General features: G+C 37.6%; 1 protein-coding gene across 1 annotated transcript; it reads left to right on the top strand.

Moving 5' to 3' along the window:
• The first annotated feature begins 1,252 nt into the window (after positions 1–1,252).
• On the top strand, positions 1,253–7,917 carry LOC113651905 (transmembrane protein 231). Its single transcript, XM_027160859.2, has 7 exons — positions 1,253–1,648; positions 1,897–2,063; positions 2,364–2,492; positions 2,758–2,901; positions 3,579–3,657; positions 3,894–3,999; positions 7,620–7,917. The coding sequence occupies exons 1-7, from the start codon at positions 1,510–1,512 to the stop codon at positions 7,780–7,782; spliced, it is 927 nt and encodes a 308-aa protein (XP_027016660.1). The 5' UTR covers positions 1,253–1,509; the 3' UTR covers positions 7,783–7,917.
• Positions 7,918–13,838: the final 5,921 nt, after the last annotated feature.

Here is a 13,838-nt window from a genome sequence, read left to right as displayed (position 1 = left end):
TAATAACAATTATACACAAAAATACTCATACACAATAATAATACACAAAAATAATAATACATAAAAATACTCATACACAATAATAATAATAATACACAAAAATACTCATACACAATAATAATAATAATACACAAAAATACTCATACACAATAATAATAATAATACACAAAATATACCACGACTGAGGTGCCCTTGAGCAAGGCACCGAACCCCCCCAACTAATCCCCGGGCCTCGCAGCATAAATGGCTGCCCACTGCTCCGGGTGTGTGTTCACGGTGTGTGTTCACGGTGTGTGTGTGTGTGGTGTGTGTGTGTGTGTGTGTGTGTGTGTGTGTGTGTGTGTGTGTGTGTGTGTGTGTTCACGGTGTGTGTGTGTGTGTGTGTGTGTGTGTGTGTGTGTGTGTGTGTGTGTGTGTTCACGGTGTGTGTGTGTTCACGGTGTGTGTTCACGGTGTGTGTGTGTGTGTGTGTGTGTGTGTTCACGGTGTGTGTGTTCACGGTGTGTGTGTGTGTTCACTGCTGTGTGTGTGCACTTTGGATGAACATATGTATATATTACCTTTACATTATTTACATTATTACATTTACATTAACATTATTTACATTTACATCATTTACATTAACATTATTTGCATTAACATTATTTACATTTACATTAACATTATTTACATTTACATTATTTACAATGATTCGTCGTTAAATTTTCTTTCTATACGTCTCTAAAGCTGTTTTGAGACAATATGAATTGTATCTCTGTATTGTTCTGTTGTTGTACTGTCATATATTGGCACTCTTATGGTCATGCTGTTGTATCCTAAAAGTTGAATCTAATGTAATCCATAATATTGATATTATACACTGTTGTAATTCCTGATGCACTCGAGCATGAAATCTGCTTTTGTTTTGTCTGCACGTTCTTACACAGTAATGTTTCACTCACACCAGAATTTCAGGTTCTTTTATATCTCTATATAAAAGATTGAACACAAAAGCGTAGACTTGTAACCTGTTGGACAATTTTACACACTACATTACAGCTTCTCTAAAAAACTTCACCATAATAATCGTTGTATAATTAAATAAAAGTGACGTGAACTGATTCGGTTGTAAATGTAAAAATATGTCAACTTTAATGCAATTATTCGTTTTTTTTATATTTGTAATAAAATAAAATGCATTTATAAAATGATCTATTTTTAGGAGCTGCTAAGATTTCAGTAAACCTTGGTCATTGGTGGTGACGTAGTCATGGTAACGCTGCGACGCTTCCCAAACCGGAAGTAGCCCTAGCTTGTGCGACGTAATCGTGTCAGCAGGGCGAAGCGTTAATAAATGTATATATAGTTAATCAGAATTATAAATAAATATTGATTAAAATTAACACGATAGATTGTAAAGTATTCCCTACGGTACCAGTCATCTGTCCAGGGGAGAAGGTTACAGCTGATAGCCTGCATGCTAGCTACATTTAGCTAAAGAACGGAGCTCGTGCTGTATCTGTGTGAATTATGGGGCTTTATGAAGTGTATACTCACCCGTTATTAATCCGGTATAAAGCCAGTGTGTGTTCCTGGGCCAGTGTGTTTGTGCTGTTGGTATATGTGCTCACTTACATCCCTCCTCTACTCATCACCTACAGGAGTCAAGGTAAAGAGCTAACAGATCAGACATGTGGAGAAGGACATGAGGAGGAATAAAGATGTGCAGTGAAAAGGCATTAAACTTTGTTTGGAAAGCACGCGTCTGTATTTATTTAGTTAGAATCAAGCGAAAACATCATTATTTCAGACACAAACTCAGTTTTCAGAGCCTTTCCTTATCCTTGTGTGTGTGTGTGTGTGTGTGTGTGTGTGTGTGTGTGTGTGTGTGTGTGTGTGTGTGTGTGTGTGTTACAGGGTTCTGGCTGAAGCAGAGCTCATATGAGGAACAGCCTGTGGTCCAGTTCCAGTATGAGATGATGATGATAGGTGTGACGAGTGTTAGTGGAGATTATGTAGCTTGGAGCACATTCTCCAACTTCAACATGCTGCTGGGGGACAAACTACGCATTCCCACTGTGTCTGTGAGTCTGCCTGTCTGTCTGTCTGTCTGTCTGTCTGTCTGTCTGTCTGCCTGTCTGTCTGTCTGTCTGTCTGCCTATTTCTACACATGTCTGTCTGCCTGTCTGTCTGTCTGCCTATTTCTACACATGTCTGTCTGCCTGTCTGTCTCACTGTCTGCCTATTTCTACACATGTCTGCCTGTCTGTCTAACTGTCTGCCTATTTCTACACATGTCTGTCTGTCTGTCTGTCTGTCTGTCTGTCTCACTGTCTGCCTATTTCTACACTTGTCTGTCTGTCTGTTTGTCTGTCTGTCTGCAGGTGCGAGAGAGTGATATCAATGGTGATGGGAAGGCAGACCGTTTGTCTCTACAGATGTCTGTCCCACTGATCAGCACAGAGCAGATTTACAGCCTCCAACTACTGCTCACCTTCTCTTACCAGCTCCGGGTACGCCTTTATGCTCAGTGACATTAATAATAATTATAATAATAATAATAATAATAATAATAATAATAATAATAATAATAATAATAATAATAATAGACAGTGAAAAGAAATGGAAAACTGGAGTCATTTCTTATACAGATTTTATATAACTGAATCTATGTCATTCTCTACCCCCCTCACCCCACCCCCTTCCACACACACACACACCCACACACACACACACACACACACACACACACACACACCACTCTCTCTCTCTCTGTAGAGGATGTCGGTGGTGGTGATGCAGTCAATGGCATTGATCCAGTCGTCGTCTTCTGTCCCCATGTCTCAGCTCTTCATCAGTGGAGATCTGAAGTTGGAGCAGAAGGAGCCTCTCTCTCACCGTGGTGTACACACTCAGTACAATGTAAGAGGATATTGCTCAGCTGTGCATGGACACACTCGCTTGTATCTGTATGTTCCTGACATCATCTAATGTTCAGATGTTACACTAGTACAACATTATACATCAGGATTTTTGTAAAAGTGTAAAATTCATCGTGCTTATTTTGGAAACCAGTTTGGGTGAAATTTCAGTTCCCAGATGTGAGATATTGGGCGTTACCACAGCTGACCAATCAGAAGCTTCACCAACTCAATTTCTGAGGAACTGTACATTATTATTATTATTATTATTATTATTATTATTATTATTGATCTTGAAATATTAATGACCTAACACACACACAAACACACACAGACACACACAAACACACACACAGACACAGACACACAAACACACACACAGACACACAGACACACAAACACACACACAGACACACAGACACACAAACACACACAGACACACACACAAACACACACAAACACACAGAGCTCAGCTTCACCTCACATGGAAGTGATATCAGTTACCTTGATGGCTCTAGGTGATAGAATTTGCTGGAACATTTAAAATGACTGTCAAAATCCAGCCGGTGTGTGTGTGTGTGTGTGTGAGAGAGAGGGAGAGAGAGAGAGATGGTGAGGTGCTTTTAGAGCTTTTTTATTTAAATCTAAGTTCCTCTTGTTCTTTTGTTTGTTCTTCAGGTCTCTGTGATTGACTCAAGTCCTTTTGCTGACTCATTCGACCTCACCACCATCATCAGGAAATACCAGGAGAGAAACTGTATGTGTGTGTGTGTGTGTGTGTGTGTGTGTGTGTGTGTGTGTGTGTGTGTGTGTGTGTGTGTGTGTGTGTATGTGTGTGTGTGTGTATGTGTGTGTGTGTGTATGTGTGTGTGTGTATGTGTGTGTGTGTATGTGTGTGTGTGTGTATGTGTGTGTGTATGTATGTGTGTGTGTATGTACACAGTAGTTGAAGCATTCCAAAAGCATTTATGTCAAGGTCTCTCTCTGTTACAGTGACTACTTATCTGTGGTGTCCTGTCCCGGTGTGGACAGTCGGTCGAGCAGTGAACACTCCATTTCAGATTAAGGCAGAAATCCGTTACCCGGTGGAGACAATAACATATCCTTTACACACTGCGTGTGTGTGTGTATTGAAGATTTAAAAATTTTAATTATATATATATGTGTGTGTGTGTTTTAGATTTAGATTAATTATGTGTGTGTGTGCGTGTTTAATATTTTAAAAGGTTAATTATATATTTGTGTGTGTGTTTTAGATTTAGATTAATTATGTGTGTGTGTGTGTGTGTTTAATATTTTAAAAGGTTAATTAAGTGTGTATGTGCGTGCATGTGTGTGTGTTTTAGATTAATTACGTGTGTGCATGCGTGTGTGCGTGTGTGTGAGAGTGTGCATGTGTGCGTGTAAGTTTGTGTGTCTGTGCATGTGTGCGTGTGAGTGTTGGTTACACCCACTATCTCATCACTCTTCACACATCACACAGTAGGAACTGAAATTTCGTGATGAATTATACACTTTAAAAACATGTATAATGTTGTAACATCTGAACATCACTAATATATTCAATTCAATTCAATTCAAGTTTATTTGTATAGCGCTTTTTACAATAGACATTGTCTCAAAGCAGCTTTACAGAACATAAACATAAAGCAGAAGGTAAACATAATTAATGATAAAGGAAATAACGAATAATAAAAGAAATAAGAATTAACAGAATAAAAATCTAGATTATTATTAGATGTATATAGTTCACAGTGTGTATGTATTTATTCCCCTATGAGCAAGTCTGAGATGACTCAGGCAGCAGTGGCAAGGAAAAACTGCCTTAAATTGGTAAAGGAAGAAACCTTGAGAGGAACCGGACTCAAGGGGGAACCCATCCTCATATGGGTGACACTGGGGGTGTGATTGTAATATACAGTCAAACAAATGGTGTATTGGTGTGAGGTTTAAGGACTTCTGATCTTCTGAGTACCACAGAGTCTAACTGGAGATGTCTCAGGATTCTTAGAGTCGGCCTCGGCTCAGTGGATGTCCAAAGGCTTCGTCCCACAGAGGACGATGGGAGCTGGTACAGTGTCTGGATGCCTCGGGATGGGTACAAAGAGAAAAGCAGTGGAAAGGGATTAACATATCTGCTGTTCATAAAAATGTGCTGGTCTGATGTACTGGTGCATGATATTATGGGATGTATTATGTGTACGCCTGACTGAAGAGATGAGTTTTTAATCTACATTTAAACTGGGAAAGTGTGTCTGAGCCCCGAACACTATCAGGAAGACTATTCCAAAGTTTGGGAGCTAAATAAGAAAATGCTCTACCACCTTTAGTAGACTTAGATATTCTGGGAACTAGCAGAAGTCCTGAGTTTTGTGATCTCAGAGAGCGTGAAGGATTGTAACGTGTTAGCAGACTAGTTAGATACATGGGAGCTAAGCCATTAAGAGCCTTGTACGTAAGTAGCAGCAGTTTGTAGTCAATTCTATACCTAACAGGTAGCCAGTGTAGAGATGATAAAATTGGGGTTATATGGTCATACTTTCTTGTCCTAGTGAGAACTCTGGCAGCTGCATTTTGGACTAACTGTAACCTATTTATTAAAGATGCAGGACAACCACCTAGTAATGCATTACAATAGTCCAGTCTAGAGGTCATGAACGCATGAACTAGCTTCTCAGCATCAGATACAGACAGGATGTTTCTCAGCTTGGCAATATTTCTAAGGTGGAAGAAGGCTGTTTTGGTAGTATGGGCGATATGATTTTTAAAAGACAAGTTACTGTCTAATATAACACCGAGGTCTTTCACTGTCGAGCTACTTGTAATAGTACATCCCTCTAAATGGGAGTTAAGTTGTGAGAGTTTATGTGCACTGGTTTTTGGACCTATGAGTAGTATTTCAGTCTTATCAGAGTTTAACAATAGAAAGTTGCAGCTCATCCAGTCTTTTATCTCTCTAAGGCACCGAGTTAATTTGGACACTGTGGCTATTTCATCTGGTTTTGATGAGATATATAACTGTGTGTCATCAGCATAACAATGGAAACTAATCCCATGTCTTCTAATAATGTTCCCTAATGGAAGCATGTATATAGAGAAAAGCAGAGGTCCTAGAACTGATCCTTGAGGGACCCCATAATTAACTGGTAGTAAACTGGAGGATTCACCATTTAATTCTACAAAATGGTATCGGTCAGACAGGTAGGATCTAAACCAGCTTAAAGCCTGACCATGAATACCTGTGTAATATTGTAAGCGATCTAGAAGAATGTTGTGATCTATAGTGTCGAATGCAGCACTAAGGTCAAGTAGAACTAATAGTGACATACAGTCTTGGTCAATATACACACATCTAACACAAGTGAATGAAACTGAGTTGAAGCTGATGAAGATGAGGATGAAGATACCTCAGGAGTGGATTTCTGTGTGAGAACTGTGAGACCAGCCTTCAATTTATCACAACAGACTAATAACGATGCTCACAGTTCAGAATGAGCAGCTAACAAACCACAGCTAGTGTGTGGGTGTGTGTGGGTGTGAGTGTAGATGTGGGTGTAGATGTGAGTGTGTGGGTGTGGATGTGTGTGTGGATGTGTGTGTGGATGTAGGAGTGTGTGGCATATAGGAGACACCAGGGCAGGTGAGGAGAGAAGACCTGAGGTGACACCAGAGGCTTTAAGGCTGCCGTTATAATCTGTTCATTTTAGGGGTTTTTTTTTTAGCATTGTTTGTGCAAGCGCCTGACACAACATGACACAACATGACACAACATGACACGACACGGCATAACACAACATGCGTGTGCATGTGTGTGTGCGCGTGCGTGTGTGTGTGCGCACGCGTGTGTGTGTGCGTGTGTTTGCGCGCGCGTGTGTGTGCGTGTGTTTGCGCGCGCGTGTGTGTGCGTGCGCGCGCGTGTATGTATGCATGTGTGTGTGTGTGTGTGTAAGCAGAAAGCATGTTGATGATTCATCTTCAAAAGGTTTCTGATATTACAGATGAACTGTCTAACATCTCATCAGTGCTTCAGAACTCAGACTTAACCAGCTCAAGTGTTTGTAACAGTGAACATTGTCTCAAAGCAGCTTTAAAGAACATCAGAAATATAGAACCAAACGTTTATTTACGTTTAAATATAGAACAAAACGTAGATTTATATTAGACTTATATTGACATTTATTTACAATTATTCCTTTAATGATTTATGAGAAACCCTGAGGTGAAACTCCCTGAGATGGTATGAGGAAGAAACCTCATGAGTGTGAGTTATTATAAACAGTCATACACATTCAGTAGGAGTTCTATAACCACTAGTTCTGATGATAAATGATACCAAATGTAAGATTATTAAACCTACATTTTTGTGTATTTGACTGAATTGAATGTAGCAGATTAATCTGACAATACAAGGAGAAGTAAACTCATGGAGAAGGTTCAATAATCTTATGTGTGTTCTGCGGTTCAGATGAGTGAAGTGTGATGATGACGTAAACCAGCACGGCTTCATTATAACACGATTCAGTGTGTGTCTGTAAATTGCTTCATTAAAACACGATTCAGTGTGTCTAAATTCCTGCTGTAAACATTGTGTAAACTAATAGCCTACTTAATGACATTCATAAGGAGTGTCTTGTTTGTAAGAGGTGGCATCTGGATGTCGAGTGTGTATCTTTTCCTTAACTGTGTGTGTGTGTGTGTGTGTGTGTGTGTCTGTTATACGTATCGACCAGGTTTCTGGGAGACGGTAAAGTTTGCCTGGATTCAGTACGTCAGTGTGCTGCTCATCTTCCTCTGGATCTTCCAACGTGTCCAAACCTTCGTCTTCCTCAACCGTGTGCTGCCTACTGTACCTGTCTCAGTGCACAAACCTCACTTCTCCTGACGTGTGTGTGTGTGGGTGTGTGTGTGTGTGTGTAAAGGAGAATGATGTGTATAGTTTTCTATAAAATCGTCACTGTAGTTTTACAAGTGTGTGTATGATGATTTTTTACCTCAGAGAATAAAACTTTGTTCAGAATTTTTTGTCAGGTGCTTTTGGTCTCTGAAACACTCAAGAATCAGATGCTGATGAGCATCGAGTCGTGAATTCTCACAACACACCTCCCTCTTTTGTGTGTATTGTTCTGTGTTGCGTATGTTGTATTGTCCTCATCATGCAAATTCCTGCTCTTTGTGCTATTGTGTGTTTGTCCACAGCCACGTTTTCACGGTAATAACTAGTTTCTGTAACCAAACCCCGAGGCTGCAGAGAGAACGACGTTTCTACTGTAGAACTCTTTGGAATGACAAGAAATTAGTTCTAATCTAATCTAATCTAATCTAATCTAATCTAATCTAATGTACTGCTGTTTTGATGTCAGAGATCAGGTTCCTGCACCATCATTTTCACATCATCAGACCATTTCAGACTTTGAACACCTTTTTTTTCTTGGATTCACCGTCAGGGAGTTTCTGTAACAGCAAGAAATCTGTTTATATCTGGGCTTGTTTTTGTTTTTTTATGAAAGGAGGCCATGTAACATTTATAGGATTGTGTTGTGTTTTTGTCCTGGGTTCTGAGTTTCATCTCTGGTTCTGGTTTGTCACAATTTGTCATAATCAATATGTTTTTGGGAGGAAAGTGAAGAACCTGAAGGAAGAGGAAAGCATGAGTGTGTGTATATATCCTGTCCATGCAGCTGTACATCCTGTGTGTGTGCGTGTGTGTGTGTGTGTGAGAGAGAGAGAGAGAGAGAGAGAGAGAGGCATCAGTGAGACTCTTTACTGTAGTGCAATTTCTAGGGAGGGAACAGTGGTCAGTTTATGAGCTGGAAAACAGACGTCTGAAGCCCAAACTTTACACTGTGTGTGTGTGTGTGTGTGTGTGTGTGTGTGTGTGTGTGTGTGTGTGTGTGTGTGTGTGTGTGTGTGTGTGTGTGAAAACCCTTTAAGTTTGTTTTTTTAGTTTTGTGTTGAATGTAGGCGTGTTGTGTTGAACTTTGGTGTTTCTAAAACAGAAGGTGTGGAAAATACTCTCCACGCTTGAGCGCACTGTGAGGAGTTTCCTGGGTTTGTGTATACAGTGAAAATAAAACTTTTTTTGTTGTATTCTTTAACATAATCATGCTAATATCAATCATTTATCCCTGAAGTCTGCTTCTTAGTCCACATTATGTGTTTCTAACACAAATCAAACAAACACAAAATAAAACTGTTTGACAAACAGAGCAATGAGTAAATATCATCATGACAGACATGTTCAGACCGGATTAAAAACACAAACACTTCTGGGCAGGTTTCCACTTTTACAGGTCTCACGCTCATCCAGATCGACAGAGTGCGTGGTTCTCTTCGTCATCCTCTTCTACGTACTGACTGACGTGATATAAAACCTAGAGAGGAACCAGACTCAAAAGGAAACCTCATCCTCATCTGGGTCACACCAGAGAGTGGGATAATACTACTACTACTACTACTACTACTACTACTACTACTACTACTACTACTACTACTACTACTACTACTACTACTAATAATAATAATAATAATAATAATAATAATAATAATGCCCTTTTTATAGCTGCATTTAGTTCAACACAACTGAACTTACTAGTAAGAGCATCAGTGTAATTTCATGGTCTATAAGTGGTTCTATCCACAGCAGTCCCATATATACTCAGGATCCATGTGGTTCATCCTCAGCACTGTGAGAACCACCAAGTGACAAGACTCCAACCAGAAGTATCAGAGCATCAGGATGTATAAGGCAGGTGCTCTACTTCTGGTTGGAGTCTTGTCACTTATGGTTAATGACAATGTACATTATGTTAAGTGCAGACAGGGACTCCATCAAGATTGGCTATGACATCATAACTAAAAGGCTAGAACATTCTCTTTTATTACTGTATGTTTTTATACAATATTTGTCATTTATAAATACAGGTACTGAACATTTTTCATATTCAAAACACAAACAAAACAACTGGAGTGGAATTTTGCGAGCCGGAACGGATTAATGGGATTTAAATTAATTTAAACGTGGAAAATTGTTTTGAGATACGAGCAAAGACACGGAACGAATTAAACTCGTATCTCCAGGTAATACTGTATTTTAGAACCAGTGTGAAATCTTACTGTGGGTTTAAGGTTAAGCATTAAGGTGAAATAGAGTGAGAATTATATTTCTATATAAATATAATATACTGTATATACTGTCATGTGGAAAAATTAGGACACCCCACACTCTAAAAAACGATTCGTTGGCTGAACAACCATTACTTATAAAAATAAATAAACTAAACACAAATAACAATGTAATTTTAACTTTTCAACCTCTAGCATATATAGTGTCTGTAACATAAATATATAAGTTACAAGGTGAACCTAAGTGTATGCCTAAATATAATGAAAAAACATGTCACGCCAACTAGTATTAAAATTGCATCAAAACTAAGTAATTATAACATAATATTTTAAGTATATGACTGAGCCACGTGATATGCAAATCTGGAAAAAACTGGATCCATCTGGTGATGCACACGTGAAGACGGTGGAAAGGGGTAAGCTTAACTTTCTATAAACTAAGCAAAATATTTGATTTTAAGGTTTTGACATTAATAAACACTTGTTTGTAGTGTTGGTGAAGATATTTTCTGAAACGCAAAGAGACTTAAGTAAAGTTGGCCCCATATTCCCAGATTCGAGTTTTCCGAGTCAATAGCTCCTGAACTAAAGGGTGTTACTACACAAATAACACCTATTTTTAATCTTAGTAATGTAGAGAGGCAGCTAAAACCAAATTTTTCTCAAAATCGGCTTTCCTCCGTGGTGGACAAAATACACAAGACTCTATGTGCACACAACTGAGAAACACATTCCAAGGGACCGTCTGCAAAGTGCAAATCCCGAAAAGCGAATACTATAAAAACAGTCAATAACTTTACTGTAATACACTGTACTGTCATCAAACTCAGAACACACATCACTGATGTCCTAATACATGTACTAAAACACTTATTTTGGGAGAAATGTTTTTTTTTATGTTTTCTTTATTTTTTTTGTGATTTTTCATAAAATTAAAAATCAATAAATGGACTATTATGGACATTATATTCAATAGCTTTACTGTAATACACTGTACTGTCATCAAACTCAGACCACACATAACTGATATCCTAATTGATATAGTACAACATGTATTTTGGGGAAATGTCATTTTTTACTGATTTTTCATAAAATACAAATCAATAAAATTATGAAAAATCATAAAAAATCAACAAAAAAACTTTCCCCCAAAATAAGTGTTTTAGTATATGTATTAGGACATCAGTGATGTGTGTTCTGAGTTTGATGACAGTACAGTGTATTACAGTAAAGCTATTGGCTGTTTTTTTGTATTCACTTTTCGGGTTTTGCACTTTGCAGACGGTCCCTTGGAATCTGTCTCTTCGGTGTTCGCACATAGAGAATTATGTATTTTGTCCAACGCAGAGGAAAGCTGATATTGAGGAAGATTAGGTTGTAGCTGCATTGTAGCTGCCTCTCTATATTACTAAGATAAAAAAAGAGGTGTTATTCGTGTAGTAACACCCTTTAGCTCAGGAGCTATTGATTCGGGAAAATCGAATCTGGGAATATGGGGCCAACTTTATTAAGATTTGTCGTTTTAACGTACATTCGTTTATTTGCGTTAATGCGTTTGTGGTCAAGAAAGAAACTTTTTTAAATTGAATTTCTGAATTGCTTCGAATTTAGCTTCAACGATTAGAAATGTGTTACTTAAATACTTATGAAAGTCTAGTTTGTACAAATAAGTTATTGTATGAAAGGAGGAACGAGTGTGCACGCGATTGTGCGACTGCTAAAGCAGTGTGACTCCATCGAATGAATGTTCTAGTGGTTAATTTGTTTATTTCAGAGGAATATGACCATGCATCGTGTTGGCACATTTACATTAAGATAATTCTGTTCCCGCCCTGGTCCGTTTTTCCCCCTTCTAGTTCAGAGCAAGAAAGTGTTGCAGAGGGAGCAGCATGAAGGAAGTGTTGTGTTGGAAGTGAACTTTCATTTGTTTTAATGTGACACATTTGTTGTACGTTCATGATGTGTGGTTTTAGGCTTCAGCCTTGCATTGCAGCCTGTTTCAAAAAATAAAGTGAAATGCTTCATTTTGTGTGATTTGCATGTGTAATTTATTTTAAGTGACATATGGTGACCCATACTAGGAATCTGTGCTCTGTTTAACCCAAGCAGCAGTGCAGTATGCAGACCAATAGCTGAGAATCTGCAATAAGTTAAAATTTTACATTGGTTCAACTCAATTAATTGTCTTTTTTTTTTTTTTAACATAAATGAGCTTAAATTTTAAGTTAACTTAACTTGCAATTACATAGTAGATTATATCATGTTACGTATATTTTTAAATAAACAATGTTGTGTGTACCCAAAAATTTAAGTACATATAACAACGGTTTTCTGGTTATTTTTAAGTAATTTTTTTCCAAGTAGGGTTTACTTAAAAAGTGTGATGCAAAAATGGTGCATACATATTTTAAGTATATCCAACACATCATTTTTACCAGTGCATAAAAGCCTTTGTTTTTTTAAATAGTTGAAGATATGAGCATTTTATCTTCCTTTTAACAATATTGAAAGATTCAAATAATATAACTAATAAACAAATAACAAAAATAATTAAAAATTTCAATCGTATATGTCTGACAGAAATGAGACCATGGAGCTACAGAAAACAACACAGAGCTACGATGAAATCTGTTGTGTTGTGTTGAAATACTCATTTATTTATTTAATTTTTTTAATAAAATCATTTTGTTTACGAAAAATTACATCACTTTTATCTACAGGAACAAATTAAAAGAAGATTAAATTAAACGTAATAAAATGTCATTATTAAATAAATAATAAACCTACTTTAATAATTTTTTCACATGACTGTACACTGTATATGTTTATATATAGGAGTGATGTGTTCGTATCTTCTGGTTCTAATTGGGTTTCTAGCTTCTACACCTGGAGCCGGTTCATTCTTCTACTGAAACCTCCAGACTGTAGGGTATTTATTATAATCCTACATAGAGGTAACAAAACCAGTTCTTCTGGTTCATTATGTTCTGATATAATATACAACAATGATTCTGAAATTAAAGTATTAGATTGTCTACGTGAGCTTCAAATGAGAGACCGGTATCAATACTGCTGATGATGTAATAGAAAGACCATCCAGAGTTACTCTGTAACCAGAAAGCTTACTTCTGGCTGTCTGTGTTCCTGGTACAAGATCTTCTGTGTGTCAGAGTTAAACAGGAGGAAGTTATTTAGCATCCATTGTCTTGTGTCCTTCACACTATCTTCAGTCTTATTAAACTGGTGACTCACATCTGATTTAGCTGAAACACATAGCTGTGGGTCATCAGTGTAACAGTGGAAGTTAATACCATGATTACAAATAATTGCACCCAGAAAAGCAATAGGGCCTAAACAGAGCCTTAAAGAACACCGAACATGTTTATAGAAGTCTCCATTTAGATCTACGAACTTAAAACAATTAGTCAAATAAGAGTTTATAGAGTTTATAAGTTACCAGTTTATAGAGTTTATAAGTTACCAATTTACAGAGTTCATACGTTACGAGTTCATACAGTTTTTACATTTTTATGAACTTTTCAAGGCTCCTTCATCAGAATGAATAATGAAGGTTTCAGAAGTTTGCTTTAAAAACACCCAGTTGTGAGAATTTTAATTGTATTTTCAAATCATTCAAATCATTCTGTGTTATGAACAGAGTGTGATCATATGACCTCGTGACACTTCATAGAAAATACACACTACATACACTAGACCCACTGGATCCTCCCTAAAAAACCCCCAACAATTTTCAGTCTGATTTGCATACATACATAGTGTGTTTTTAAACAATAGGCATTGGCTCAAAGCAATTTA

Source organism: Tachysurus fulvidraco, chromosome 17, assembly GCF_022655615.1.
Source record: "Tachysurus fulvidraco isolate hzauxx_2018 chromosome 17, HZAU_PFXX_2.0, whole genome shotgun sequence".
Classification (NCBI taxonomy): Eukaryota; Metazoa; Chordata; class Actinopteri; order Siluriformes; family Bagridae; genus Tachysurus; species Tachysurus fulvidraco.
This window is presented reverse-complemented; position numbering and strand designations above follow the sequence as displayed.

Excerpts from the sequence above, each read along its gene's own strand:
- LOC113651905 (XM_027160859.2), top strand. The coding sequence starts at position 1,510 with ATGGGGCTTTATGAAGTGTATACTCACCCGTTATTAATCCGGTATAAA. Across the intron at positions 1,649-1,896 it reads CATCACCTACAGGAGTCAAG|GGTTCTGGCTGAAGCAGAGC; the intron begins GTAAAGAGCTAA and ends TGTGTGTTACAG. Across the intron at positions 2,064-2,363 it reads TACGCATTCCCACTGTGTCT|GTGCGAGAGAGTGATATCAA; the intron begins GTGAGTCTGCCT and ends GTCTGTCTGCAG.